Source organism: Balaenoptera borealis (assembly GCF_965194805.1).
Source record: "Balaenoptera borealis genome assembly, chromosome: 2".
Classification (NCBI taxonomy): domain Eukaryota; kingdom Metazoa; phylum Chordata; class Mammalia; order Artiodactyla; family Balaenopteridae; genus Balaenoptera; species Balaenoptera borealis.
This window is the reverse complement of record NC_138867.1, coordinates 44,996,397-45,022,434: the sequence shown is the minus strand read 5'-3', so window position 1 is coordinate 45,022,434 and position 26,038 is coordinate 44,996,397. Positions and strand designations below refer to the sequence as shown.

The window sequence follows — 26,038 nt, the reverse complement described above, 5'->3', positions numbered from 1 at the left end:
AATTCTGTTGTAAGGCAAGCATTTTAGATTGTGTATTAAAATAAAATTTTAAATCTACCATTTTAACATGATTAAATGGCTTCTGGAAACCTACAGTAAATTCCTTGAACTTCCCTAAAGGGGAAATGGTTTGTACTTATTATCTTCTGACAGACAGTCCGTTAATTTTAGATTAACAGATTGAAATGTATATCCTATGAAACTTCAGTCATTTGAGTTTGATTTAATGTTTTCCTCATTTTTCTATCCAGTTAATCCTAGGCTGCCCAGACTAGGCATGAAATATGAAATTTTATTTCTAGACCTTTAAGTTTATCAAAGTGTAATACCAACAATATTGATTTAGAATTCTGAGGAAATACAGCCTAATTCATACTTTTTAGAATCATTTCACAATGTCCGTGATTCACGTGATTTAGTTAGTGATATGGATTATCTCTGCACCATTAAAAGTTACTGAGAAGTTTCAGAGCTTCATTACTCTGTGACTTTAACTAATATGTCGTATGTAATTATTTCAGAGTTTCTAAATGAACATGCACCATAGGTAATAATTCATTTTCTCTTTTTCTTTTAGCATTTTAATTCAAAAGATCAAATGTATCCAGATGGCAATTTCACTGATGTAAGTGTTGTGGAAATAGAAGCAAATGACAAAAAGCCTTTCCCAGAAGATCTAAAATCATTGGACCTATTCAAGAAGGAAAAAATTAATACTGAAGGACACAGCAGTGGTATTGGAGGGTCTTCATGCATGTCATCTTCTAGGCCAAGCATTTCTAGCAGTGATGAAAATGAATCTGCACAGAATACTTCGAGCACTGTCCAGTATTCCACTGTGGTACATAGTGGCTACAGACACCAGGTGCCATCGGTCCAAGTCTTCTCAAGATCCGAGTCCACCCAGCCCTTGTTAGATTCTGAAGAACGGCCAGAAGATCTACAGCTGGTAGAGAATGTGGATGGCAGTGACGGCATTTTGCCCAGGCAACAGTATTTCAAACAAAACTGCAGTCAACATGAAACCAGTCCAGATACTTCGCATTTTGAAAGGTCAAAGCAAGTTTCATCAGTCAATGAAGAAGATTTTGTTAGACTTATACAGCAACAGATTTCAGATCATATTTCACAGCCCTATGGATCTGGGCAAATGAAAATGTTTCAGGAGGTTCCTGCAGCAGATGCTTTTGGTCCAGGCACTGAGGGACAAGTAGAGAGATTTGAAACAGTTGGGATGGAGGCTGCAATTGATGAAGGAATGCCTAAAAGTTACTTACCACAGACTGTGAGACGAGGTGGCTACATGCCTCAGTGAAGGACTAACTCCTGTTACAACTTTGGAAATACCTGTAAAGTAAAGCTAAAAATATTTTATCTGTGATTTCAGATCTTCACTCACTGAAGATGATCATTTGCCCTTAAGGACAAGAAGGTACTGTCCTCCCATGTGGGCTGTTTCCATTCCAGAATATCTGGGATTTGACTTTAAGCACTACATAAACTGACTTCATCCTCCAAATAGCTGAATGACTGTGCTGTTTCAGGATGTTTGCACTGAAGAAAAACAAAGCTTGTCTGAAATTTATAAAGTGAAACTTTTTGTTTTGCTATCTAGAAAACAGAGGGTATTTAAATTAAAAGCAGTGGTAAACTTAGCACAGCTATACTGATTTTAATGAGAATAGTCATCAAATATCAAATCTTGGGGAGAATTAGCATAAAAATTAGAGGAGCAAGGTCTAGACCCTCTACTTCAAGTGACAACATAATTTAAAGAGTCCAGATGGTACAACTAATATGAGCCTAGCTTTTGTTGTCTGACAAAAAAAAAAGAAAAAAATTGGGCTCATTTATAATCATACCAACATATAAAATATTAGTTCTCGTCCATTGGTAGTGATGCTGCCAGTTACTGGAGAAAAGGAATTCTGGAGTTTTAACTTGGCAAACTAAAAATATTAATTTTTCAATATTAGACAGTAAGTAAATTTTCAAACATTTGCTTTCTATCACTGTTGACAACCTCTGAAGATCCATTTCACACACTCAGCAGAGGGTCCAGATAAGAGCTAGGAATGAATGCGACGAACTATCTTAAACATTTAAAAAATTCTTTGCCATTTATAAAGGCTTAAATTGTTAACACTTTTCTATACATGTATATGAACATTATTGACCCTTCTTGTTAAGACATCAGAGAATTTGGTTGATGAAGCACTTTATACAGTATGTCTTCACCTTAAAATGTGTTTTGATTTAATATGCTTTGTTTTTAAGTAGGCCAAGATTGAGTTCTTTCTTTCTTTCTAGTAGGTGTTTGAAGCAGACTAATAAGTTAGAGGACTTGGGCAATACTCACCAAAACAAGCAAAGCACCGCCCCAAAAATGTACATATTGATCTTAGGAAATATCACAGTTAGCAAATATCCTTATTGTAGAGGCACTTAATGAAGAGATAGTATTTTAATGTCTGCCAGTTCTGAGGTAGGTGAAACTTAGTTCTACATGATGATTTAGGAATATTTTAAACCTCTTCCCACATGTTCTGTTCTTCAGGGGAAAAGTGAGTCGGGCTTCCAGAGTTTAGCACTAAACTCACTTTCACATTTATGTTATTCCCTACCCACCACGTTTGACAAGGAAGCAGGGGCTAAAGCTAGGAGCTGAGTAAGTAAGAAGAAATTGTCATGTGGTTGACTACTGCTGCCAAGTAAGTTTGTGTTGTTTTTCTGTCATATTTAAGTTACAGAAACCAAGCCAACTTAAAATAGTTTGTAGAGGTTATTGAAGAATAAGAGGCTGAGAAAAATTAGTACACATTTACAGTTGAGATGTAATTCAACTCGTTACTCTCAATATTGTTCACATTAGACTTGCTGTTATGCTTTATCCCTTGTATTCTTGCCTGATACTTTTCAGAGTTCTTTCTCATATACAGTCTTTGCGAGACAGAGCAGATGCTTTATTCTGATATATCCAGTTCTACTTTAGGCAAAACCAACATGAGGTTGGTAGAATGTCAGAATTAGTAGTAGATGAGGAAAATTAGGCACAGACAGGTCAGGTTGGAACAGAGAGACCCCGAACTCACACACACTACACACTACAAGGTAATAAGCATTACCACCATTTAAGTTGGTCGTCAAAGGCTGGTCCAAATCAGGACAAGATTTATCTTGCTAAATGTCAACAGATTTATATCTATTACATTTTTCATTTCCTCAAAATAAGTAGTCATGTTGTTACAACCATGTTTAGCTCTAACCTTCCTCCTAACAAATAGCAGTGTTGCGAAGAACATTTTAGTGTGGAAATTGTATGTGGGAGGTGGGCAGCTATAAAATGTGAACTCATGATCTATGGGAATCAGAACAAATAGTTATTTAAGAAAGGACATCATATAAGCAAATTTGTATGTTGAAACTTGTATAGAACATGGTGCAGTGAGTGAATGCCCCCCAGCCACAAAAGCACTTTAGGCATATTAAATGGACATAGTTACTGTGCAAAACTTCATTCAGGAAATAAATATATTTATGTAATATACATCTTTGCCCCAAAAGAGAAAAGGAATCATGAAACTTAAGTACAGAATTACTTTCATAAGGCATGTCTTAGAATAATCTGTCTTGATATATGTAAATTATATTTTAGGTAGGCCCAGAAACAAATCCAGTTAATTTATGTGAAAATTAGACTATGTTTAAGATAGTGGATAAACTACTCATTAAATATCTAGTATCCAAAAATTTGATGCAGTTGCCCTCTTGTAAGATTAAAAAAATAATAAGCATATGTTACATGTGTTGTTATTGTAATTTGATTGTTACTGGTGTCTTTGGTATCCTACCCTCATCCTTCATAAAGGCATGAGGCTAAATAACTGTTGGAAAACTGTCAAGACTTCAAACCCACTAAAATCTAAAAGTTTAATTCTTTTTTAACATGGATCATTCAGCACTAGGGAACATACCCAACATGTGAGCAGAAGCAAAGGAAAAAGCAGAATCATTCACGTGTTTTGTGTTCACATCTGTTCTGTGCCTAGTTGTTTGTTTAATTTCAACCCTTTTCTTTGATAAGAGATTTTTTTTTAACACACAAAGTCATCCAAGACCCTAGTTTATTTTGAAGTTAAGGGTTAATGAAGTTGAAATATACTTTTAAAACATATATTTATGAAAAGTCAAATTTAAAGTGGAACATCTAAAATAGCACTATAAATAGAAATCAGATTTTAAAAGACATCTTTTTTCTACTCACATAGTTTAGTTAAAATCATGACATAAATTTAGAAATAAAGTAATTATATAGTAGAATTCCCTAAAATATTTCTGTTAACTGGCATGTACTGACCAACTATAAATTAAGTAGGAGAACTCTTCCTAGTCTATTCCATTATATTCCACACCAATCTCCTCCTCTGTTTGGTGTTAGGAACAAATTTCTATACCATACATTTCTGTTTCAGTAGTTCTTTGTTGAAATGGGTAAAATGTCAAAATAATAAGCTACATAAAACTTAAAGTTCAATTGTTTAAAAATATTGGGATAGCTTTCTGTTGTAGGGTGTGTTAGATTCTATTGCCCAGGTAAGATTACTTTAAAATTTTTTTTGCACTTTTTTGTAAATTAAAAGAATATGAAGCCATAAAATGGCAAGATATTTAGGCTTAAGAAATTTTAAACTAGCAAACTTACAGCCTAATTTTATAAACCGGTCCTTGGTAGCCGTTCCTTTTCAGGCTATTTATAAACAGAATTTAGATGTACGTCAAAACAAAACTTTCCAAAGCTAAATGTAATATCTTTTGGGTTAATCTATTTTTTTTTTCATTGTATATGCTACTTGTATGTGTATTCCCACGATATTCTAATATGCATTGCATTAAAAATAAAAAGGCAGCTCTGGATGAGCTCTTTTGTTACCTATTTCTAAATTTTTTAATAAGGCTTTTTGTAGTCAGTAGTTCCTTAAAACGGGTTAAACTTCATTACACAGTTCTTTAAAGTTGATAGATCATGATGAAAATGAATTTAAGGCCAATGGTGATAGATGTTACAGACCTTTTATCCCTTAAACATAAGCTTTGAGAATGATAACTACATGCTTCAGATGCTGTTACATGAATATCAAAATGTGATGTGTCAGAAATAAAGGGATAGTTTAAAGGTGGATATTTGAAAATTCTTTAGTCTTAGTATATATATATATATATATAGAATAGTATACTCTAAAAATAAGTGTGCAATTTACTAGTACTACAGTACAGTGAGTAGCTTTAGGTATGTCTCCTATTTATACCCTATGTCCCATTTAATTGTAAGTGCAATCCTTTTAAGTTCACTTGCTCTCTTACCCCGACCTAATCTAACTTCATATAGAAGGCTTGTCTAGAAAGAGTATTGTATGTATTTTCACTTCTGCACAGTGAATTGCATGTGCAACTTGTAACCACAGCTATTGTTTTTATGTTGACATAACTCTTAAATGTTCTCTTATATATCAGCTCGCATCCTTTAAGTAAATTTAATAAATTCTTAACTCAGTTTTTTTCTGGGTGTGGTCACTACCAGATGTCATTAAACACAATGTTTAAGGTAACAGTATTTATCATTACTGGTGTTGGGCCTTTGTGTAAACTAGGTGGTTTTTAACGGTTCTGTGGCTTTTTAAATGCTCATTTAGCATAATGGATAGGGTTTAGAAGAAAATCAATACCCTATCTCGGCCTTAATAAATACAGATTCGGAGGTGGCAAATTCACTTACCATTTTTCTGGATTTACTAAGATGATTTCTGGAATCCCAGCATCTTACCTCCCACTGGATATTTTTTAACTGGGTTGCCAGGGGACCGACCAAGTACAGAGGCGCTGTGCCATCCTGTGGCCTGTCTGTGCCCACACTACCAGAGTCTTGTCACAGCGAGGCACGAAGCCCACTGATCCACAGCAGCCCACTGCTACCCCCTGAGGTTGCTGAGTGGTAGTGTCTGAAAGTAACCGTTCCACCTGGGAGGAAATCTGAACTACTAGATTTGTGTCTTCACATTGTGATTTTATCTTAAATATGCAGTAAATGAAAAACCCACAAACACACAAGTTAACTTCATCCCTTCACATATATACTAAAGGTTGTAGAAATAGCGTCTTGGGTTTGGGCTATGTGTTTGTTTAAAATCTTTGGCTGTGGCTCTTACGGGCTCAGCCTGACTTCTTTTGTGGTACCTCTTGTCTAACCCTAATTTATATTATGGACCCAATCCATCCTACTGCCAAAAAGATTACAGAGTTCCCTCAGCATTCAGTTTCCCTAGCCCAGAGACAGAGAAGCAATTTTAACTTCTGGTTTAAACTTTTTTCTTTTTAAATTAATATAAAACATTCCTTCCATGCTTTCAAAATATAAACAAGAGTACAACAAACTGTGCTCTTACAGAGATGTTTAAGTCTAGTTAAACATGCTCTGGTTACTTCATAGAGTACAGAAGAGAAGGAGAAAAAGAGACCTGAGGTGGAAAGAGAAGGAAGTGTGGAGAAGCAGAGGGAAGCAGGTAGTGACCCCAGGTCAACAGCTCATGCCCCCATTGCTGCTCATTTAGGTTGGCTGCTGGCCGACTTAGACCTTCGAAAGGCTACTTGGTTCCTCAACAGCTTAAAGCAGTTCTATCTACACTGAAGGAGAAAAACCTACCTTTAAATTCAAAGTTCAAAATTTTTTAGATTATAGTTATTTTTTCCCAATTGCTAAAAAGGTTTCAAACAGATGGGAAGGCATAGCTTAGTTTTAGAAATCTGTGGACATTCAAAACCCAATTCTTTTACATTTGTCCCTTGTGACTCTGGTTTTGTCATTTTACGTGTCAGAAAAGTTTAACTAGAATTGTCTTTCCTCATTCTTGAACATTTGTTTAAAAACATTAAATGGCTTTTATTTATACATTTATGCATTTGTTGAAATTAGAATCCTTCCAGGATAATGTGGTGAGATACATAGTGGGAATCCTCACACACAAAAATAGAAGGGGAAAAAGAAGACAACTCAGATCAAGCATTTCTCGCTCCGGCTACCTCATCAGCGAGGGCTGTGGACGGTCCTTTTGATACAGAGTGGCCAGATTAACCAAGCGGTCAAAAGTGATTTATTCCCCAGAGCACTGGTTCAAACACTGAATGAGATCCCACCCCTTGACTCAGTCCAGGCTTCCTTTGCTAGAAGAATCTTTTTTTTTTTTAACATCTTTATTGGAGTATAATTGCTTTACAATGGTGTGTTAGTTTCTGCTTTATAAGTGAATCAGCTATATACATACATATATCCCCATATCCCCTCCCTCTTGTGTCTCCTTCCCACCCTCCCTATCCCACCCCTCTAGGTGGTCACAAAGCACCGAGCTGATCTCCCTGTGCTATGCGGCTGCTTCCCACTAGCTATCTGTTTTACATTTGGTAGTGTGTATATGTCAGTGCCACTCTCTCTGCTAGAAGAATCTTAAAGGTTAAAGATGAAACTCATAAGTACACACCTGGATCCTGTCCTTATAGGAAATTGTTTTCCCTACAGTTTTGGCTAAAGTCAGAAAAAACCTGTTGACTAGTGATAGCTTTTAAATGAATATCAACTTCTCTGGAACTGGTTCTGTACGCTTCCAGAAAGGGGATCATGGTTTTAAATGAATGGCCTGAAAGAGAATATTTAAGTAAAAAGGTACTCAAAGGCACTGAGATTCTGACAACAGAAAGAACTCTGCAGGAGCATTTAAAGAATGAAAAGGCAGGGACTTCCCTGGTGGCTCAGTGGATAAGACTCCACGCTCCCTGGTCAGGGAAGTAGATCCCACATGCATGCCGCAACTAAGAGTTTGCATGCCACAACTAAGGAGCCCAAGTGCTGCAACTAAGGAGCTGGCAAGCTGCAACTAAGGAGCCTGTGACCCGCAACAAAGGAGCCCGCCTGCCGCAACAAAGGAGCCCACGTGCTGCAACTCAGGAGCCCGCCTGACGCAACTAAGACCTGGTGCAACCAAATTAATTAATTAAAAAGAAAGAACCCCCCCCCCCCCAAAAAGGAATGAAAAGGCAACCACTCTTCCCTATAGGTCAAAGTCAGTGTGGATTTTGCTCAATGTTCAATCTAGACTTACAAACACCTGAGCTACCAGCAGGCATCAGAGCCCAGGAAAGGAGCTCTGAGAACATCTAAGTTCCACGTTTAGAATTGTGACTAGAAATTGTTGGCTGCTCATGTTGCTGTGGCGAGGGGCCCTTCCCTGCCCAAGACATTTCTGATCACCTACTGGGGGCCATGCTGGTGCAGGGTGTATACAGGTTAACAAATGCACACCATCTATGGAATGTTCACTTTGGGTCATTAAATCCTTGAAAAACTCGAGGTAAATACCAGAACCATTTAGACTCATAGGCTCAGAAAAGAACAACTCACTCAGGGTCTTATGGTTGACAGAGAGGAGAAGGGGCTCCAACTCCGGCCTGACTGCAAAGCCTATATTCTCTGCCACGTATACCAACTGTACCCAACCGCTCTTAGCAAAACCCTGGATGGTGGGCATGCTGGAAGGCCAGCTTGTACAGGAATGCACTTCTGTTTCCCAGACCTTGCTAACGTCTTTCTGAGTTTCTCTCCCCCTCCTCGTCCTTTCCTCCCTACCCCAGCACCTCACGCTCCCCCCTTCCCCGACGGACTACTTCAAAGCGTCCTAAATGGGCCTTGAGCCCAGAGTACAGTTCCTTAATCAGGATCTCTCCCCTTATGCCCTCATCTGAGTTAGCTCTGAAGCCTGCCTTCCCTCCCCACAGCACATGCATTTATAGGAACACCTGAAAGAAAGGTAAAGATGTCACACTTTCCCGAGCAGAATGCATGTTGACACAACTCCTACAGTCTCATTAGTTGGGGGCGGGGGTAGGGGGGGAACCTCTAACGGTGGAATCTGGCGACTGCAGCCAGTGACGAAAGGATCTGGGGCAGGGCATCTTTCCCGAGTGCTCAGAGCATCTGTCCCAGGTGGTTCTGCCACAGGCTTCCCGGGACTGCTGCCGAGCGCAGGGACCCACTCCCGGCCTGCCCACCTCTGGGGCCTTCCCTTTAACATGGTTTCCAGCTGCTCCTGCCCATCTCCTGCTACTCCACTAGGGGGCAGCGTTGGCAGCGTGAAGGGCCTGCTGAGGTCCTGCTACTCTGACCAAACTGCCAACATTTGCTTTTCAGGCTCCATCTTCTTTCCTGGTCCTGCTGTGCCTCTCTTTCCAGCCTCATATAGCCCCCTCTCCAGGTACACACTCCCTCTTTTGCGGAATATACTGTGTTTCTACCTCCCAGCCCGTGCATATGATTTCCTCTCCTAAAATGTTCTCCTGCCCCCAATCCATAGCTCAGCTGGAAAATTCTTACCTACTCACCAGTAAGAGCCTCAAACAGATCCTCCTGGGTGAGACCTTCCATTCTCCTCCTCTCTCCTTCCCTGCAGAGTTAAGGGCCTTCTGTGTCCTGAGACCAGACCGATGGCCAGTGTTTGTCTCTCTCTGACTTAGGAACTGAACCCCCTGGAGGCAGGGTCCCCGTCTTATTTATCTCTGACTCCCTGGCACCTAGCATAGTGTTTGGTATTTATAGGTGCTTGATAAATCTTGTTTATAGAAAGAGCTGGATGGATGAAGAGACAGAACAGACTTTTTAATTTGTTAGTGAAACTTTTCTTTTTTTAATTTTTAGCATGTGTCTCAGATCTCATTTTACCCAGAGTTGCATAGTGCCGTGGGAAGTTAGGAATCTGCCCTCTTCTTCACCTCCAACATGAAAGCATCTCCTGATTCCCATCCCCACCACACTTCCACCCCCACCAAGGGCAAAAGCTTTTTTAAAGCAACACATATACTTGGTGAGTCAAAGAACAAAAATTCAAGGACCTCCCTGGTGGCGCAGTGGTTAAGAATCCGCCTGCCAATGCAGGGGACACAGGTTTAAGCCCTGGTCCGGGAAGATCCCACATGCCGCGGAGCAACTAAGCCCGTGCGCTGCAACTACTGAGCCTGCGCTCTAGAGCCTGCGAGCCACAACTACTGAGCCCGTGTCATGCAACTACTGAAGCCCACGCGCCTAGAGCTCGTGCTCCGCAACGAGAGAAGCCACTGCAGTGAGAAGCCCGCGCACTGCAACGAAGAGTAGCCCCCGCTCGCCACAACTAGAGAAAGCCTGCGTGCAGCAACGAAGACCCAATGCAGCCAAAAATAAATAAATAAATAAATAATTTTTTTTAAATTTCAAGAAAAAAATTAAAGCCAGTATGGATCCTTACAAACTAGCTTATTCAATCTTATCATCCTGCAGACAAGGAAAATGAGAAGATGAATGAGTGAACTTTCCAGCACCTCAAGAGGAAAAAACTCGATCAGGAGGGTTCTAATAGAAAGAGGACAGCCCTGCCCTCAGAAGTCATTGTCTGGAAAGGAAGATGAAATAAACAGGCTTAGAATCAGGCTTATCCTTAAAAAAGAACACATCAGAAAAGTCAAATAAATCCAAGCCACACACCAGGCTCTGAGTTATCTCCAGGCTAAACGATGAGACAGCCCCAAATGAAGAGTGATACCCCAATTTCTCAATGAGAAGATCCTAAAGAAAAAAATGTGGACACCTTGAATGTTTAAATTTCAGAGATGTTGATTAAATAGTCAGATGTCTAACTACAGTCCATATTTTAAGTCAGACTATATAGAATATAAGAATATAGATTATTGATTTTTTTCACTCATACCTTATGAAATAATTCTATCCAAATCTTTGTATGCTCTTGGACAGCAAGACCTTTCCCTGTCATCACAAGCTCCCCTTTTTGAATCATCAGCACATTTTTCCAGAGCTCAGCCCATCTAGTTGTTTGAGACACAGCATGATGAAGCTGTCAACGGAAACAGCATTCCAAGCCCTAAGTACCACTTGTGTAATATTAACACAGTTTCCCCCAATTATCTTAGAAATGCCTATGTATCATCTCTAATGTAACCTCTTATCATTTTGTTTTTTAAAGGAGTCTTTTAAAAACTTGTTTACAATGAAATCTAACACATTAAAAATTGAGATCTTACTGCAGGAGTTATTTATTGCTAAATCTTTGGGTTTTGCCTTTGGTTCCTTTTATGGAAATTCTCCTGGTGATCTCCACAGGCTTTCCAAACTAGTGTGAATTTTGATGAATGGGTTTTTCCTAAACAGAACTTATTTTCAAAGTAATTGAGAGAGAACCTATAAAATGAGAAACCTTATAAGAAATTTACTACTGGGGGATTCTTCCTTTTCTAGGAAATGATTTTAAGGGAAACACTCATTTTCTATTCAGGCAAAAAGCTGTATTCATCAGGCATGCCTTCCTGGAAGAAAATAATTTTCTGTGGAATTTTGAACAAGTAATGGGCATGAATTGGTGAAAAGGAGAGGGACTAGTGTGTGCAAACTGTTCTCATATTAATGTTGCCTTGGTTTTTGGGGTCAGATTGAACTATAATTCTTTTTGTGATGTATGATTTAAATTGCAGAATTGGGCAAAAGAATTTTTGTTAACCTCTCTGAGTAACATCCAGATATTACCTGCCCTGCTTCCAGCCCTTGGCCAAAAGTAATCAAGGATGCCCAGTTGTCACATCTCCATGTTTCTCAGCATGGCCACCGTCAGGTTGATCTGCAACCTGCAGTCAAGTGCTACGGGGAGGGAATCCCAGGACAGAAACAGAAATGCCCAAGATGACATCTAATCAAAAATCTCTGACCTTGGGGCTCCCCTGGTGGCGCAGTGGTTAAGAATCCACCTGCCAATGCAGGGGACATGGGTTCGAGCCCTGGTCCAGGAAGATCCCACATGCCGTGGAACAACTAAGACAGTGTGCCACAACTACTGAGCCTGCACTCTAGAGCCCGCGAGCCACAACTACTGAAGCCCGTGTGCCTAGAGCCCGTGCTCTGCAACAAGAGAAGCCACTGCAATGAGAAGCCCACGCACCGCAATGAAGAGTAGCCCCCGCTCACAGCAACTAGAGAAAGCCCGCACCCAGCAACAAAGACCCAACACAGCCAAAAATAAATTAATTAATTAAAAAAAAAATCTCTGACCTAAATTAAGGAAAGTTCAATAGAGACAGCCAATCACCACATTTTTACTGAATTTGAGGCAGCATGGGGCAGGTTTCTCTCTTCTCCAATAGAATCATTCCCATTTCCAAACAAGGAGGGCTTGTGCAAACAATCCTGCAGGTGTCAGATTCTCTCCTGATCCCATGAAAAATGAAGTGTCATGACTCCATGATGTCAGAGACCTCCGCAGGGCCTCCCATAGCACAGAGGGAATAGTAAGAAATAAAGTGAGTGGGACAGACAGGAGCTTGAGGCCAGCGAGGTGCCCAGGGCACACAGCACAGCATTCAGTGCACATGCTCAACCCTGGGGGTGAACCCCACCCTGCTTGGTGACCATGTATCCAGCTGGGAGCCAGGTTTCCTGTCGTCATATGAGGTTGCAAGCTGTCCAGGTTCTCCAACTGGGCAAGTGGGATGACTGAGAGGATTATTCTAGCACTTGAGTGAGGAATGGACAAGAGAGGGTAAAGCCTGGAATGAGAAACTGTTAAGGAGAGTTTCTCTGATGCTGGTGAAAACTAAAGGGGGCTTAGACTAGGAGGAAAACAGGAAGGCAAAAGCAGCTCACAAGACATTTAAGATGCCACATAGCCAGTCAGGAAAGAGAAAAAGGAGATATATCTGGATAAATGAGCCAGAGAGGCAAAGGAAAATCTACTCTACTTTTGATGCTGTCTCCAAAGAGAGACATCCTGAAGACAATTAGGGAAGCCTGAGGTCCCAGGTGCCTGTCATATGACACCAGGTTCCATCCTCCCTCTTTAGGACTGGCAGACTTCTGTCCTGGGGAGGCCAATTTGTTGGTTTCAGGGGCTCATGTTCATGCCATGTCTCTGGCTGTACCTTTGAGCTGGGGAGGGTTGGGCCGACAGCAAGGGAGGACTTCCAGGGTATGACTAGACAGGGAACTTCACAAGGGTGTCTCCAGGCAACTGTTAATGGCAAAGAGCTGAGAAATACCTCAATTCCACTTTCAAGACAATTGTAGTCAATACCACTGCCCAATTAATATCTTCCTTTATCCCTCCTTCCTATATTCCAGCACCAACTACCTAAACTCCCCAGGACGCTGCCCTGTGACTTCAGGCCTCACCTGAGGTTCTGTCTGTGAAGAGCATCGAGCACGATGGCACTGATAGGGGGTAGGAAAATGTGGGACTTCTGCCCCAGACCCTCTCCAGGTTCTCAGTAAAGCCAGGTTTATACCCCACCCAAGTTCAACTCTTCCCAATTACACAGATAGACCCACACAGAAATGAACGAACAATGCAAGGTTACCCATTAGAAAAAGCATGGGCTTTGGGGGCAGAAAAAACTGGCACAATTTCTGTGACCCTCGTTTACCTCATCTGTAACAATAACAACAATAAGCATAACACCAACAAATTGGACAACCTACAAGAAACTGATAAATTCCTGGAAACACACAACCTACCAAGACTAAATCATGAAGAAACAGAAAATCTGAACAAACTGATTACTAGTAAGGTTATTGACTCAGTAAACAAAAGTCACCCAACAAACAAAAGCCCAGGACCAGATGGCTGCACTGGTGAATTTTATTAAACATTAAAAGAATTAATACCAATTCTTCTGAAACTCTTCCAAAAAAATAGAAGAGAAGGGAATATTTCCAGACTCATTTTACAAGGCCAGTATTACCCTGATACAAAAATAAGACAAGGACACAAGAAAAGAATATTACAGGCCAATATCCCTGATAAACATAGATGCAAAAATCCTCAAAAAAATATTAGCAAACCAAATCCAATAACACATAAAAAGGATCATACACCATGATCAAGTTGGATTCATTCCAGAATGCAAAGACAGTTCAACATACATAAATCAATGTGATACACATTAACGAAATGAAGGATAAAAAAATCATATGATTATTTCAATAGTGGTAGAAAAAGCATTTGACAAAATTCAACATCCATTTATGATTAAAAACTCTCAACAAAGTAGGTATAGAGGGAAGGTACCTCAACATAATAAATGCCATACATTGCAAGTCCACTGCTAACATTATATCCAACAGTGAAAAGCTGAAAGCTTTTTCTACAAGATCAGGGACAAGACAAGGATGCCCACTCTTGAAGCTTTTACTCAACATAGTATTGGAAGTATTAGCCAGAGCAATTAGGCAAGAAAAAGAAAAAAAAAGGCATCCAAGTTGGAAAAGAAGTAAAACTGTCACTATTTGCAGATGACATGATATTACATAGAGAAAGCCCTAAAGACTCCACACACAGAAAAACTGTTAGAACTAATCAACAAATTCTGTAAAGTTGCAGGATACAAAATCAATATACAAAAAATCAGATGTGTTTCTATGCAGTAATAACACTATCAGAAAGAGAAATTAAGAACACAATTGCATTTACAATTACATCAAAAAGAATAAAAAACCTAGAACATTGCTCCCCAGCTGCAGTGTCAGGGCAGCCTTTTGGCACTAGGAACTCTGGTCTGAAGGGCTAGTGCAAGGCCTCTGCATGTAGTCCCCTGTGAGCAACTGAAACTAGACAAAGCATGAAGGAAAAAAAGAAAAAGATGGGAAAAAAGAATATCAGAAGAGAGTGAGCAGCCTGCCCAAGGTCACACAAAACTAATCAGAAAGAGAAAATTTCCAACCCAGATCTCCCCCCAATTTTTTAAAACATATATTAATGAAATAAAATAGAAGAGAGTTAAATTTGAATAAAAGTTCAAGGTAAAGAGAGGAGCAAGGACAAGAACCCAGACCTGGACCCTCCTAGGCAGCCTTAGCAGTAGTATATTAGTATAGTGTATAAAAATCAAAACAGTTAACATTTGCCCTCCTCTAACAAAAACACCAAAATCACAACTAACTGCTGAACAACCATCGACAAAAAGACTGGAACCTACCAAAAAAGATATTCTACATCCAAAGACAAAGAAGAAGTCACGATGAGATGGAAGGAGAGGAGCTATTGCGATATAATCAAATCTCATACCCACCAGGTGGGCAACCCACAAACTGGAAAATAATTACATTGCAGAGGTTCTCCCACAGGAGTGAGAGTTCTGAGCCCCACATCAGACTCCCCAGCCTGAAGGTCTGCCATCAGAAGGAGGAGCCCCCAGAGCATTTGGCTTTGAAGGCCAATGGGGCTTGAGTGCAGGACTGGGGGAAACAGAGATTCCGCTCCTGGAGGACACACAAGTTGTTCTGTGCACTGAGACCCAGAGCAAAGCAATGACTCTATAGAAGCCTGGACCAGACCTACCCGCAGATCTTGGAGGGTCTCCTGGGGAGGTGGGGGTCAGCTGTGGTTCACTGTGGGGACAAGGACAGTGGTGGCAGAGGCCCCAGGGAATAGTCATTGATGTGAGCTCTACCAGAGGTCGCACTTTGGAACAGAGACCTGGCCCCACTCAACAGCCTGCAGGCTCCAGTGCAGGGACACTTCAGGCCAAACAATCAACAGGGTGGGAACACAGCCACGCCCATCAAAAGACAGGCTGCCTAAAGTCATCCTGAGCTCACAGACACCTCCAAACACACTACAGGGACAAGACCCAGCTCCATCCACCAGTGGATGGGCACCAGTCCCTCCCACCAGGAAGCTGAACAAGCTCCAGGACCAACCTCACCCACCAGGGGGCAGACACCAGAAGCAAGAGGAACTATGATCCTGCAGCCTGCAGAATGGAGACCACAAACACAGAAAGTTAGACAAAATGAGACAGCAGAGAAATATGATCCAGATGAAGAAACAAGATAAAACCCCAGAAGAACAACTAAATGAAGGGGTGATATGCAATCTACCAGAAAGAAAATTCAGAGTAATGATAGTAAAGATGATCCAAGATCTCAGAAAAAGAATGGAGGCACAGACCATGAAGATACAAGAAATGTTTAAGAAAGAGCTACAAGATTTAAAGAACAAAGAGGGATGAATAATAAAATAACTGAAATGAAAAACACACTAGAATGTATCAGTAACAGAATTAATGAGGCAGAAGAATGAATAAGTGAGCTGGAAGGCAGACTGGTGGAAATCATTGCCAAGGAACAGAATAAAGAGAAAAGAATGAACAGAAATGAGGACAATCTCAGAGACCTCTGGGACAACATTAAATGCATCAACATTCACATTATAGGGGTGCCGAAGGAGAAGAGAGAGAGAAAGAGATGGAAAAAATATTTGAAGAGATAATAGCAGAAAACTTCCCTAACACGGGAAAGGAATCACTCAAGTCCAGGAAACAGAGAGTCCCATACAGGATAAACCCAAGGAGGAACACGCCTATACACATATTAATCAAACTGACAAAAATTAAAGACAAAGAGAAATATTAAAAGCAACAAGGAAAAAGCAACAAATAACATACAAGGAAACCCCCATAAGGTTATCAGCTGATTTTTCAGCAGAAACTCTGCTGGCCAGAAGGGAGTGGCACAATATATTTAAAGTGATGAAAGGGAAAAACCTACAACCAAGAATACTCTACCCACCAAGGCTCTCATTCAGACTTGACAGAGAAATCGAAAACTTTACATACAAGCAAAATGTAAAAGAATTCAGTGCCACCAAACCAGCTTTACAACAAATGCTAAAGGAACTTCTCTAGGCAGAAAAGGCCACAACTAGAAACAAGAAAATTACAAATGGGAAAGCTCACCGGTAAAAGCAAACATACAGTAAAGGTAGGAAATCATCCACACGCAAGTACGATATCAAAGCCAGCAACAGTGAGAAGAGGAGAGGACAAATGCAGGACATTGGAAATCCCTTTGAAATTAAGAGACCAGAAACTTTAAAACAATCTTGTACACATATAGACTGCTATATCAAAACCTCATGGTAACCACAAACCAAAAATCTACAATAGATACATACACAAAAAAGAAAAAGAAATCCAAAACAATGCTAACGATAGTCACCAAATCACAGGAGAAGAGAACAAAAGAGGAAGGAAGGGGCTTCCCTGGTGGCGCAGTGGTTGAGAGTCTGCCTGCTAATGCAGGGGACATGGGTTCGAGCCCTGGTCTGGGAGGATCCCACATGCCGCGGAGCGACTGGGCCCGTGAGCCACAACTACTGAGCCTGCGCGTCTGGAGCCTGTGCTCCGCAACAAGAGAGGCTGAGATGGTGAAGAGGCCCGCGCACCGCAATGAAGAGTGGCCCCCGCTTGCCGCAACTATAGAAAGCCCTCACACAGAAACGAAGACCCAACACAGCCAAAAATAAATATAAAAATAAATAAATAAAAGATTACTATTAAAAAAAAAAAAGAGGAAGGAAGAAAAAAGACCTACAAAAACAAATCCAAAATAATTAACAAAATGGCAATATGAACATACACATCAATAATTACCTCAAATGTAAACGGATTAAATGCTGCAACCAAAAGACACAGACTGGCTGAATGGATACAAAAACAAGACCCATATATATGCTGTCTACAAGAGACCCACTTCAGATCTAGGGACACATACAGGCTGAAAGTGAGGGGGTGGAAAAAGATATTCCATGCAAATGGAAATTAAAAGAAAGCTGGAGTAGCAATACTCATATCAGACAAAATAGACTTTAAAATAAAGACTGTTACAAGAGACAAAGAAGGACACTACATAATGATCAAGGGATCAATCCAAGTAGAAAATATAACAATTGCAAATATATATGCACCCAACATAGGAGCACCTCAATATATAAGGCAAATGCTAAGAATCATAAAAGGAGAAATCAACAGTAACAGAATAATAGTGGGGAATTTTAACAGCCGACTTACACCAATGGAAAGATCATCCAGACAGAAAATCAATAAGGAAACACAAGCTTTAAATGACACAATAGACCAGATAGACATTATTGATATAGGACATTCCATCCGAAAGCAGCAGAATACACTTTCTCCTCAAGTGCACATGGAACATTCTCCAGGATAGATCACATCTTGGGTCACAAATCAAGCCTCAGTAAATTTAAGAAAATTGAAATCATATCAAGCATCTTTTCTGACCACAATGCTATGAGATTAAAAATCAACTACAAGAAAAAAAACTGTAAAAAACACAAACACGTGGAGGCTAAACAATATGTTACTAAACAACCAATGGATCACTGCAGAAATCAAAGAGGAACTCCAAAAAAAAAATACCTAGAGACAAATGAAAATGAAAACACAATGACCCAAAACCTATGGGATGTGACAAAAGAAGTTCTAAGAGGGAAGTTTATAGCAATACAATTTTACCTCAGGAAACAAGAAAAATCTGAAATAAACAACCTAACCCTACACCTAAGGCAATTAGAGAAAGAAGAACGAACAAAACCCAAAGTTAGTAGAATGAAAGAAATCAGAAAGATCAGAGCAGAAATAAATGAAATAGAAATGAAGAAAACAATAGCAAAGATCAATGAAACTAAAAGCTGGTTCTTTGAAAAAATAAACAAAATTGATAAACCTCTAGCCAGACTCATTGAGAAAATAAAGGGAGAGGGCTCAAATCAATAAAATTAGGAATGAAAAAGGAGAAGTTACAACAGACACTGCAGAAATACAAAGGATCATAAGAGACTACTACAAGCAACTATATGCCAATAAAATGGACAACCTAAAAGAAATGGACAGGGCTTCCCTGGTGGCACAGTGGTTAAGAATCTGCCTGTCAATGCAGGGGACACGGGTTCGAGCCCTGGCCTGGGAAGATCCCACATGCCGCGGATCAACTAAGCCTGTGCGCCACAACTACTGAGCCTGCGCTCTAGAGCCCGCAAGCCACAACTACTGAGCCCACATGCCACAACTACTGAAGCCCTCTCGCCCAGAGCTTGTGCTCTGCAACAAGAGAAGCCACGACAATGAGAAGCCCGCACACCACAATGAAGAGTAGCCCCCGCTCACCGCAACTAGAGAAAGCCCACGCACAGCAATGAAGACTCAACACAGCCAAAAACAAACAAATAAAAAAATTTTAAAAAGAAATCGACAAATTCTTAGAAAGGTACAATCTTCCACGACTGAACCAGGAAGAAGTAGAAAATATGAACAGACAAATCACAAATACTGAAATCGAAACTGATTTTAAAACTTCCAACAAACAAAAGTCCACGACCAGATGGCTTCACAGGTGAATCTGGCTATATCAAACGCTTAGAGAAGAAACACCTATCTTTCTGAAAGTCTTCCAAAAAATTGCAGAGGAAGGAAAACTCCCAAACTCATTCTATGAGGCCACCATCAACCTGATACCAAAGCCAGACAAAGATATCACAAAAAAGAAAATTACAGGCCAATATCACTGATGAATACAGATGCAAAAATCCTCAACAAAATACTAGCAAACAGAATCCAACAACACATTAAAAGGATCATACACCATGATCAAGTGGGACTTAACCCAGGGATGCAAAGATTTTTCAATATACACAAATCAATCAGTGTGATACAGCACATCAACAAATTGAAGAAGAAAAACTATATGATCATCTCAATAGATGCAGAAAAAGCTTTTGACAAAATTCAACACCCATTTATGATAAAAACTTTCCAGAAAGTGGGCATAGTGGGAACTTACCTCAACATAATAAAGGCCATATACAACAAACCCACAGCTAACATCATACTCAATGGTGAAAAACTGAAAGCATTTCCTCTAAGATCAGGAACAAGACAAGGATACCCACTCTTGCCACTTTTATTCAACATAGTTTTGGAAGTCCTAGCCACGGCGATCAGAGAAGAAAAAGAAATAAAAGGAATACAAATTGGAAGGAAAGAAGTAAAAGTGTCACTGTTTGCATATGACATGGTGCTATACATAGAAAATCCTAAAGATGCAACCAGAAAACTACTAGAGCTCATAAATGAATTTAGTAAAGTTGCAGGATACAAAATTAACACACAGAAATCTCTTCCATTTCTATACACTAACAAAGAAAGATCAGAAAGAGAAATGAAGGAAACAATCCCATTTACCATCACATCAAAAAGTATTAAATACCTAGGAATAAACTTACCTAAGGAGGCAAAAGGCCTGTACTCTGAAAACTATACTACACTGATGAAAGAAATGGAAGATAACACAAACAGATGGAAAGATATAGCATGTTCTTGGATTGGAAGAATCAATATTGTCAAAATGACTATACTACCCAAGGCAATCTACAGATTCAATGTAATCCCTATCAAATTACCAATGGCACTTTTCACAGAACTAGAACAAAAAAATTTTTAATTTGTATGGAAACACAAAAGACCCTGAATAGCCAAAGCAATCCTGAGAAAGAAAAATGGTGCTAGAGGAAGCAGGTTTCCTGAGTTCAGACTATACTACAAAACTACAGTCATCAAAATGTATGGTATTGGCACAAAAACAGATATAATATATAATATTTTATATTATATACAAAATAGATAATCAACAAGGACCTACTATATAGCACAAGGAACTCTACTCAATATTCTGTGATAACCTATATGGAAAAAGAATCTGAAAAAGAACAGATATATGTATATATGTATAACTGAATCACTTTGTTGTACACCTGAAACTAACACAATATTGTAAATCAACTATACTCCAATATAAAATAAAAATTAACTTAAAAAAGTTAATATTCAAAAAAAGGAATAAAATACCTAGAAATAAATTTAACCAAGGAGGTGAAAGAGCTATACACTGAAAGCTGTAAGACATTGATAAAAGACACAAATAAATGGAAAGATATTCTGTACTTGTGGATTGGCAGAATACTGTTTAAATGTCCACACTATCCAAAGCTACCTAAGATTCAATGCAACCCCTATCAAAATTCCAATGGAATTTTTCACAGAAATAGAACAAACCTAAAATCCTAAAATGTGTGTGGAATCACAAAAGACCCCAAGTAGCTAAAGCAATCTTGAGAAAGTACAACAAAGCTAGAGACATCACGCTCCCTGATTTCAAACTACATTACAAAGTTATAGTAGTCAAAACCATATGGTGCTGGTATAAAAATAGACACATAGATCAATGGAACTGAATAGAGAGCCGAGAAAAAAAATATGAATTTATGGTCCATTAATTTATGATAAAGGAACCAAGAATATATAGTGGGGAAAGGACAGTCTCTTCAATAAATAGTTCTGAAAAAAACTGGACAGCCACATGCAAAAAATTAAACTAGACCACTACCTTAAACCATACACAAAAATTAACCCAAAATGAATTAAAGACTTAAATGTAAGACCTGAAACCATAAAACTCCTGAACTAAATTCACATTAAGCTCCCAATCCACCCTGCAAAACAATGAAATTTATTGTGACAATAGAGGCATTAAGTGTATTAAGAACACAACTTTCTCAAACAGACCTGAATTTTATTGAATCCTAGTTCCATCGCTTTCTAGTGATATGACCTTGGGCAATGTCATCTCATTAGCTCTATTTTTTAAAAAATGAGAATAATAATTGAGCCTACCTCACAGAGTTGTTTTGAGGCTTAAATAAAATAAGACCCATAAAACTTTTGCATAGTGACTGGTCCATAGTAAGTACTCAATAAATGGCATTTAGCATTAGTAAAATGATATGGAAAGTACGAAGAAAGAACACAAAACCTGAATTTCTAAGTTTTCTTTTCCTTCCAAATATACCTCAGGAAGACTAGGCATCAATTAAAGGACACAATGGATGGGAGTTTTAATTTATCAGATTAGTAAATGTTCCACCACTGTTGTCCCAAACATAATCTAAGCTTATTTGGTAGGAATATAACTCAATGAGTTAAAAGACCACTTTGTCTTCAAGGGGGAGAAATGCTTGGGTATAATGTGGGGTGAAAATCAGAGGCAAGGAGAGCAGTGGAGAGGCTGTTGCTCTAATTCTGGGAGAGACTTGAACAGTGACAGGGTCAGGAAGACAAAGAGGAAGGAATGGATAGTTGAGGGTATTAAGGGGGTAGGATCATTAGTATGTGATCAACTGATTAGATATGGTAGGTAAGGGAGCAGGCACTCTAGCTGCTTTACCAAATGTGAGAGGAGAAGCAGTCAAGTGGGAAGAGAACGCATTGGGGAGAGTCAAGTTGGCTTCGGAAATGCATATGCAGCCGGTGAAAAGCGGAGACTCGAGCAGAAAAGATACCTGGGCTAGAGGCAAAGGCTTGAGAATCCTGAGCAAAGGTGTGTGGACTAAGAATGTCACCTGCCATTTCAGTAAACAAAGGATGTTGTGGCCATCAAGCCCTCAGCCACTGCAGCTGCCCCCTACCAGAGGGAAATTCAGGGTGGAGAAAACAGGATACTGGCCCTAGGTAGTTAAGATGTATACCAAAGGAATGATTACAATAAGCCCAGAGTCTTGTGTCTTCCCATACATAAAAAAGCATTAAATTCATTAACTTGAGAGGTCTGGTTTTTGTGATTCACAGTAATCTTTTGATGTTCGACTACGTAGGTGTTTTTTGGTTTTTGTTTTTCGTTTTCCATCCTATATATCCTGGCCCCTCCCTTATCTCTTTGGAACAGTTCCTCAGAGCTTTCTGAGAGGCTGTCTCCCAGGCTATAGTCCTCAGTAAGACCACCGAATAAAACATCATTCTCAGCTTTTAAGTTGTGCATTTTTTTTCAGTTGACAGGTGGTATAGCTTTTACAATTTTTTTTACAAAAAAAAAAAAAAAAAAGATATCAGTAATTGCCTTCCAAGATCTGATGAATACTGAGTGAAAAGAAGACACAAAGTGTTGAGGCGGGACCCCCAGGTCTGAAGCAGACAACCCACCTGGCTTCCAGGTTCCCCAACCTCAAAATCTCCAGAGCACTTCCGCTCCTCTCCCTCCCCTCAGCCACACAGCCTCCCCTCCCCTCCCAACTCGCTGCAACACGCCCACAGGAAAACCTCCATTTCAACAACTAACACGCCCCTCCTTTCTCTATCAGCTTTGCCCACCTTCACCCTCATCAGGACCCTGCAGGTGTCTCTCCCTCCATCACATTCATCCAGAGGTCCACACCCAGGATAAACCTACTTACCTGTCTCTCCTCCATGCAAAATATTTTTGGGCACACCAGCACCATGACCAACCAATCACAAATGTAAAGTTATTCTTTCACCACTGCAAGAACTATTTCTTACCTTTCCTTCACTGCTCAAAACTTCCATCACCATTTACTCTCCTGTGAGATAAGCTTGCCTCACATTCAAAACACTATTTAAAAAAATTTTTTTAAACACACAACAATAAGCATATCTCTTATTCACTGGGCATTTACTATGTGCCAAGCACTGTATTCAGCTCAGAACAATCATCACTTCATTTATCTCCCCTTAATTGAATTCCATGATACTATTCCCCCCACCCCCATTTTATAGATAAAGAAACTGAGGCTTAGGGAAGCTAAGGAACTCATGCAAGGCCACAAGTGAGCAGGCAGCAAAGCTTGGGGTCAAAACAGGTCTGCCGGCAATGCTCTTGCTCCAAGCACCAAGCTCTAGCCTAAATATTGGGGGTCACCCACCCACAGGCGGAGGCCACAGGGGAACATTAAATGACAATCTTTGACGAACACACATAGCACAGTACTTGGTATATGTTAAATAAACATGTGCTCTATATTTAACTGCTTAATGTGGCCGCCCTGCCAGGGTGCCACGGTACCTCCCCATCCAGCCAATTGCCCAAGCGTTGCTTCCTGCCCCTGTCCCTGTGGCTCCTCTTTGCTGGGCAGCTGGTGTCCTCGGCCTCCACACACAGTCAAAAGTGCCTGGAAAGTTACACATCCAGTGGGGAAGCCCGTAGCAATGACCGAGGGGTTTAAGAGCATAAAAGCCCAGGCCCCTTGCCTTGGCCGGGGACACACTCTGGGGACCCAGTCAATTACCTCCAGCATCTTCTAGGGGTCAGGCGGGGGCTGCCCTCCTCGGGACCACGTCTGAAATCCCACTCTCCTTGGCTTCTTCCCCTTTCCCATCAAGCTTCCCTCACTCCTTTCCCAGTGCCTCCTGGGAACGCACTGGTGATAAATTTGCTACACTTGGTGTCTCAGGGTTTGCTTTGGGGGAATTAACCTAAGGCACCCTCCCTCCCAGCACCCTGCACAGATGCAGCTGTCACTGCTCTGACCATAATGGGCCCAGGCTTGATCTGGGTTGAGAGCGGACAGGTGTGCAAGGAGGGCCCAGGTGATGGTCGGAGGCCGACTCACTCACAGGGTCAGACTCTCTGGTCTGGCCGCAGCCTACCAAACTCAGAAAGCGCCCATCGAGTGACCTCTTCATGCATTCCATTTAACAGCCGGGCGCCACTTGGGATACTGGCTGGGGGAGCTTGCTGCTAGATCCTGTCAGCCCGGCGGGTGCTGCCCTGCTTCTCCACCCACAAGGAAAGCTGAGCCCTGAGCCGGCCCTCCATGTGGACCCACCTGCCTCTGAGGAAACAGCCTTTCCCCCTTCTGCTCCATGTCCCATTTGGAAGGTGCTGGCCTCACAACAGCTTCTGATTAGCAGCCAGTTTGGCGTTTTGAGTTACAAAACACTCAGCCAGAGTTATTCTACGCTCTGGCACGAGGGGTGGGTGAGGGACCTAAGAAAATATATGTGACCTGAGAAAAACAATTATTGGCTAAAAACCAAGAAAAGAAAATTGCAAGGTTTTGTAAGTAAGCTGATATCAAACATAATATGAAATAAACTTCATTATTTTGGAATTCAGAAAAAATGTTATTATGTTTGTAAACAAGTTGCAAATTACACTAGAATAGATGGATTTTCTCAGTTCACAAGAATCCCTATAGATGCAGGATGACTGCTGAGAAATCACAAAACAAAATTACATACAGTCAAATAATTTCAAAAAAAAAACATAAAAACCTTTCCAAAATTTTTACGTCAAAAAAAATTTATAGTTAATGTGAAATGTGGAAATTTCAATATATTTGACAGTATGTGGGCTTCCTGGGGCCCACGAAAGCTTTCAGGGTGCCCAGCTTTCAGCATACACTGTACCATCCCCACCTACTTTCACCAACCAACATGCCCCAACTCATCAGCCACAACTCTGGCAGACCAGCCAGAAATCACCCTATTCTTCCATTGTGTTACAAGGGGCTGGGACATTTGGCCAATCTAATCTGAGGGGGCTGGTCGGAGCCTCAAAGTGAGGACGAGGATGGACACACAACAGTCTTTGCCAAGAGCCTGGCAGGGCTCTGGTCCACCGGGAGGAGCGGATACTTCTGTGACACCAGTGTCCCTCGGGGAGGATGGGATGGCCTGTGTATAAAGCCCAGGTCATCCTAGGAGATGGGACAGAGCAAACCCTGAGGTCTGCAGTCCCACACCCACCTGGCTTGATGGCAAAATCACTTAATGATTAAATGGTTAAAAGATGGACATGGGCCGCAGGGGTGAAGCCAGGAGACAGTCCAGTTTGTTGCTGTTGTAAGAAAAGGAATGAGCGTTCATGGGCGGTCCTCTGTGACGTGACCAGGTGTACTGAGGGGCCAGCTGGGGTCATGAGGAGCATCATGGGAACTGGGAGGGACCCTGGAGCCTGACTGGAGGTTGATGGACCTCCAAGGAGTGGGGAGCAAGGGCCACCCTTACACTCCAGCTTCTCCAGTCAGGGGACGGGCTCCCTGAGGGCATTGTTGCAGGGCACAAGCTGGCTGACGGTCTGGGGACAGCTGGACCATCACACTCAAGATAATGCCAGCCCGAGGACATAACCTTAAAAGAGGGGACAGGCCCAGGGCCTGCAGCCTAGGGTTACCCCATCCTGGTTTGCCTGGGACTTTCGAGTTTTAGCGCCGCAGGGCCCACATCCTGGGATACCCGTCAGTCCCGCACAGCTGAGTACCCTACCCACAGCCAGGGCCGCATTACAGGCCCTCAGGAGCTGGGGGCACAGCAGACAGCGGGA

At 40.9% G+C, this 26,038-nt stretch overlaps 1 protein-coding gene and 1 long non-coding RNA gene across 4 annotated transcripts in view; both read left to right on the top strand.

The window, feature by feature from the left end:
- IL6ST (interleukin 6 cytokine family signal transducer) overlaps window positions 1–5,555 on the top strand; it is a 49,029-nt gene extending 43,474 nt beyond the window's left edge. For all 3 annotated transcript variants that reach the window (XM_082382232.1, XM_082382233.1, XM_082382234.1), the window contains one exon: window positions 578–5,555. In XM_082382232.1, coding sequence (XP_082238358.1) covers window positions 578–1,315 — 738 coding nt within the window. In that variant the 3' untranslated portion in view covers window positions 1,316–5,555. The remainder of the gene's footprint in view (window positions 1–577) is intronic.
- The window catches only part of LOC309624477, a 249,491-nt gene that overhangs the window by 100,579 nt on the left and 122,874 nt on the right, over window positions 1–26,038 (top strand). The gene's annotated exons all lie outside the window — the stretch shown is intronic.